The sequence below is a fragment of the Diaphorina citri genome, unplaced genomic scaffold (assembly GCF_000475195.1).
Source record: "Diaphorina citri unplaced genomic scaffold, Diaci psyllid genome assembly version 1.1 scaffold9840, whole genome shotgun sequence".
In the NCBI taxonomy this organism is placed as follows: domain Eukaryota; kingdom Metazoa; phylum Arthropoda; class Insecta; order Hemiptera; family Psyllidae; genus Diaphorina; species Diaphorina citri.
Genome location: NW_007387214.1, coordinates 6,921 through 10,698, shown reverse-complemented (window position 1 = coordinate 10,698; position 3,778 = coordinate 6,921). Strand labels below are relative to the sequence as shown.

Below are 3,778 nucleotides of genomic sequence, written 5' to 3'. Positions count from 1 at the left end.
CAGTACTGATTTCTATAAAAGTATATTACTAAAACTATAGATACCACTTTTGTTATATCAAACAAAAAGATCAGTGCTTGCTTGAAAACTCTAGGGGATTTGAATGCCTACCATCTGAGACTAACTTCAGCTTTGAGAATTTTTCTACTACCTTAAATGCCTCAGACGATAATTTACAAAGTGGTTACCTTCCATGAAAATATGCGTCATTGTAGATCATAAAATATGCGTCATTGTAGATCATAAAATCAATTAGACAAATCACTAAGCTACAAGTATGAAAATAATTTAATCATAATAATAAGGACAGTTGCAATTAATTTAATACCAGAATAATTATGTAACTATTTTAATTGTGTTGGTAGGTATTGGAGTTTATTTTATTTAGTGTGCCAACATTGCAACTGTCCTAACTCTAAAATTAAAGGAGATAAAAAAGTCTATAGAAAAAGAAAAAATACATCAGGACACTTATTTACATGGGCAACATGAAAATATTAAGGTAGTTGTCATAAAATTAAAAATGAAGCTTTCTTTCGGAAGCTACTCTAAACGTTAGCATCGGGCACAGTTGATTCCAAGGGGCATTCCATGAACTATGGGGCTCTCTGAGAGCCCTCCTTGAAGTCCAAATACATCAGGACACTTATTTACATGGGCAACATGAAAATATTAAGGTAGTTGTCATAAAATTAAAAATGAAGCTTTCTTTCGGAAGTTACTCTTAACGTTAGCATCGGGCACAGTTGATTCCAAGGGACATTCCATGAACTATGGGGCTCTCTGAGAGCCCTCCTTGAAGTCTAGGTCTCCCTCCCGGGGCCCTCCACGAAAGAAACGGGAACCCAGTGCACAGAAAAGTCGTACGTGAAATTAACGATCTTTTTCCTTGTCGTCATTACGGTATATTTCATACCAAACATATAGGAGTTTATTTTATTTAGTGTGCCAACATTGCAACTGTCCTAACTCTAAAATTAAAGGAGATAAAAAAGTCTATAGAAAAAGAAAAAAATACATCAGGACACTTATTTACATGGGCAACATGAAAATATTAGGGTAGTTTTCATAAAATTAAAAATGAAGCTTTCTTTCGGAAGCTACTCTAAACGTTAGCATCGGACACAGTTGATTCCAAGGGACATTCCATGAACTATGGGGCTCTCTGAGAGCCCTCCTTCAAGTCTAGGTCTCCCTCCCGGGGCCCTCCACGAAAGAAACGGGAACCCAGTGCACAGAAAAGTCGTACGTGAAATTAACGATCTTCTTCCTTGTCGTCATTACGGTATATTTCATACCAAACATATTTGATACATTTTACTCTGGTTTAGCTGGAGCTTCTGGTTCGTTGCTTGGAGTTGGAGGTGCAGGATTCTCGGGACCTGAAATAACAGTCAAATTTGGGACTAAACAAACGAAAAAGCTCAAAAGGAATGCGCGGTTCTCAGGACTTTGCTTTTCACCTCAGGTCGCTTTGACTTTCCAGATAGATTCGATAAATTATGTAGATTAAAAGTGTCTTTGGGGTCGCTATTTAATTGGAGTTGGAGGTGCAGGATTCTCGGGACCTGAAATAACAGTCAAATTTGGGACTAAACAAACGAAAAAGCTCAAAAGGAATGCGCGCGGTTCTCAGGACTTTGCTTTTCACCTCAGGTCACTTTGACTTTCCAGATAGATTCGATAAATTATGTAGATTAAAAGTGTCTTTGGGGCCGCTATTTAGGGCTATACTTTTGATACTTTTAAAAAGCTCAAAAATTGTTCAGCTGTTTTCAGTACCTCTTACTCCATTCAATACGATGTTCCCTTTTGTCTAAGAAGTAAATTCCTGACTTTCCAGATAGATTCGATAAATTATGTAGATTAAAAGTGTCTTTGGGGCCGCTATTTAGGGCTATACTTTTGATACTTTTAAAAAAGCTCAAAAATTGTTCAGCTATTTTCAGTACCTCTTACTCCATTCAATACGATATTCCCTTTTGTCTAAGAAGTAAATTCCCATACTTCTATGGGATGTGGTTTACCGTTTCAAACTTTACAAGATAATTACAAACAATCGAAAAGAGAGCAAAAATCCCAGTTCTTACTGTTGTGTATGATGGTGGTTTCGAACCAGTGTATTTCGGTTTTCCAATATCCAATATTGGCTAGAGTGAATTGATTCAATCCTCAGTCTTGATTTTCACTCTGGTGAGTCTACACAAAATAAATTCGTTCCAATGTTCTATTTTCAAAGTGATCTTTTCTTACTACATTAGAACTCCAACTCAACACAGACCATCAACCATAGCCTAGTACCGAGCCAAGTGAAAATAAACCATGCTAATAAATAGAAGCGTCCTTAACGGAGCCTTGACCATAGCTCTGACCCTCGCAGAAAAGGAAGAAGTTGAGCCTATTATAGTATTTTTTCTGCGATGCGGTGGTCGTTGTGGACGCGCACTTTGTCAATAACTGGACTTTAGTTTTAGGACAATAAAATCAATCTCCTCATTGTAAAAAGTACGGTGATTACTTACTTCTTGCTCAGTTGGAATCATTCGCTGCAGAATCTCGACACTCTCCAGGGGAATAGTTTTGAGATCTAGGGAGGTGACTGCCGATATGATTCGCTCCACAGGAAGGTCTAGCTTTCGCCTCGATATTGCTGAAAACAAAGTGAAAAAGTTTCAACGTTAGTTTCGCTCTCGGGTTTCTTGAACCGCTTGCTGGGGAACGTGCTCAATCCGTCTCCCGATCATCTATATCGCCCCCACCGCCCGGTCTACCCTGTGTGGTTATGCTACGACACAGACCATAAGAGTCTAATGTAGCACTCAACTCACCTATATTTCTCAGTCTCGTATGCTCGAGCAGGCTCACACTCTCGGGTTTCTTGAACCGCTTGCTGGGGAATTTCATCCCTTACCCTTAGCTCAATAACTTGGCTTGTTTGCTGACTGACCTAGAAATAGAAGGCCTTTAGCCTTTTCTTCTTTCGTCCTATATTTTTGGTCGCATTTCCTTTCCCCTATCATATCCTAATATCCTTTTGCTTGGAATGGACAAAGTCCTATTTCAGGGCATTGGCCCGCCCTTAGCGTTGGAAGTTGACGCCAGTGCGCCGCACGGACTGGCGCTTCGCCGTCCGCCGCGGCGTTGCCACTCTCGCCCGAGTGCCTTGGCGATTGAGGTCCCGAAAGGTTCGGGAGGCCATCGACCCTCTACCCCCCACGTGAGGTTAGCTTTAGCCAAGGTAAGGGCTTTCCCTTTGGTGTGGGGAAGGGGATATAACTAATCTAAGGTCCAAGCCTTATTAGTTGGTCTTATGTAGTTGAGCCACTACCGTCATTTGCGCAACCTGAAACCTAGACATCCAACCAGCCAGGGTCAGTTCTGTATTTTTAAATAAGATCAACATTTTAACTCCTTGCTGTACATTTGTTCGCAAAATGCATACGAATTGTGGTCAATTTTTAAGGAAAAATAAAGTCCAAGCTCATGATCGTCGCCGGCACAGGTCAACAAGAAGGAGGAGCAAGTCCAAGGAGGAGGTGCTCACAGAGAGGGGAGAGGGCGTGGAGGGGTGGACGGGAGGAGAGGAGGAGGAGGGGGTGGGGGAGGAGATTCAGGCCTGGGGGAGGGGACCGCCAGTACTACCGGAGCGGACTGCCCTCGATACTGGTTAGTTCGCCTTTCCAAGTCTGGTTCATGTTCAATTGGGTGCGAGTTAACCTAGCGAGAGTTTGGTTTGGTTCACTCAAAAATAGCCATAATAGAAGAAAATTTCAAAAAA

At 41.3% G+C, this 3,778-nt stretch overlaps 1 protein-coding gene across 1 annotated transcript; it reads right to left on the bottom strand.

Annotated features, from left to right (window-relative positions):
• Window positions 1-1,317: 1,317 nt before the first annotated feature.
• On the bottom strand, window positions 1,318-2,904 carry LOC103522632 (formin-like protein). Its single transcript, XM_026832677.1, has 3 exons — window positions 2,829-2,904; window positions 2,459-2,650; window positions 1,318-1,382 (listed from the first exon to the last, which is right to left on the bottom strand). Exons 1-3 carry the CDS (start codon window positions 2,902-2,904, stop codon window positions 1,318-1,320), a joined length of 333 nt encoding a protein of 110 aa, XP_026688478.1.
• Between the last annotated feature and the right edge of the window lie 874 nt (window positions 2,905-3,778).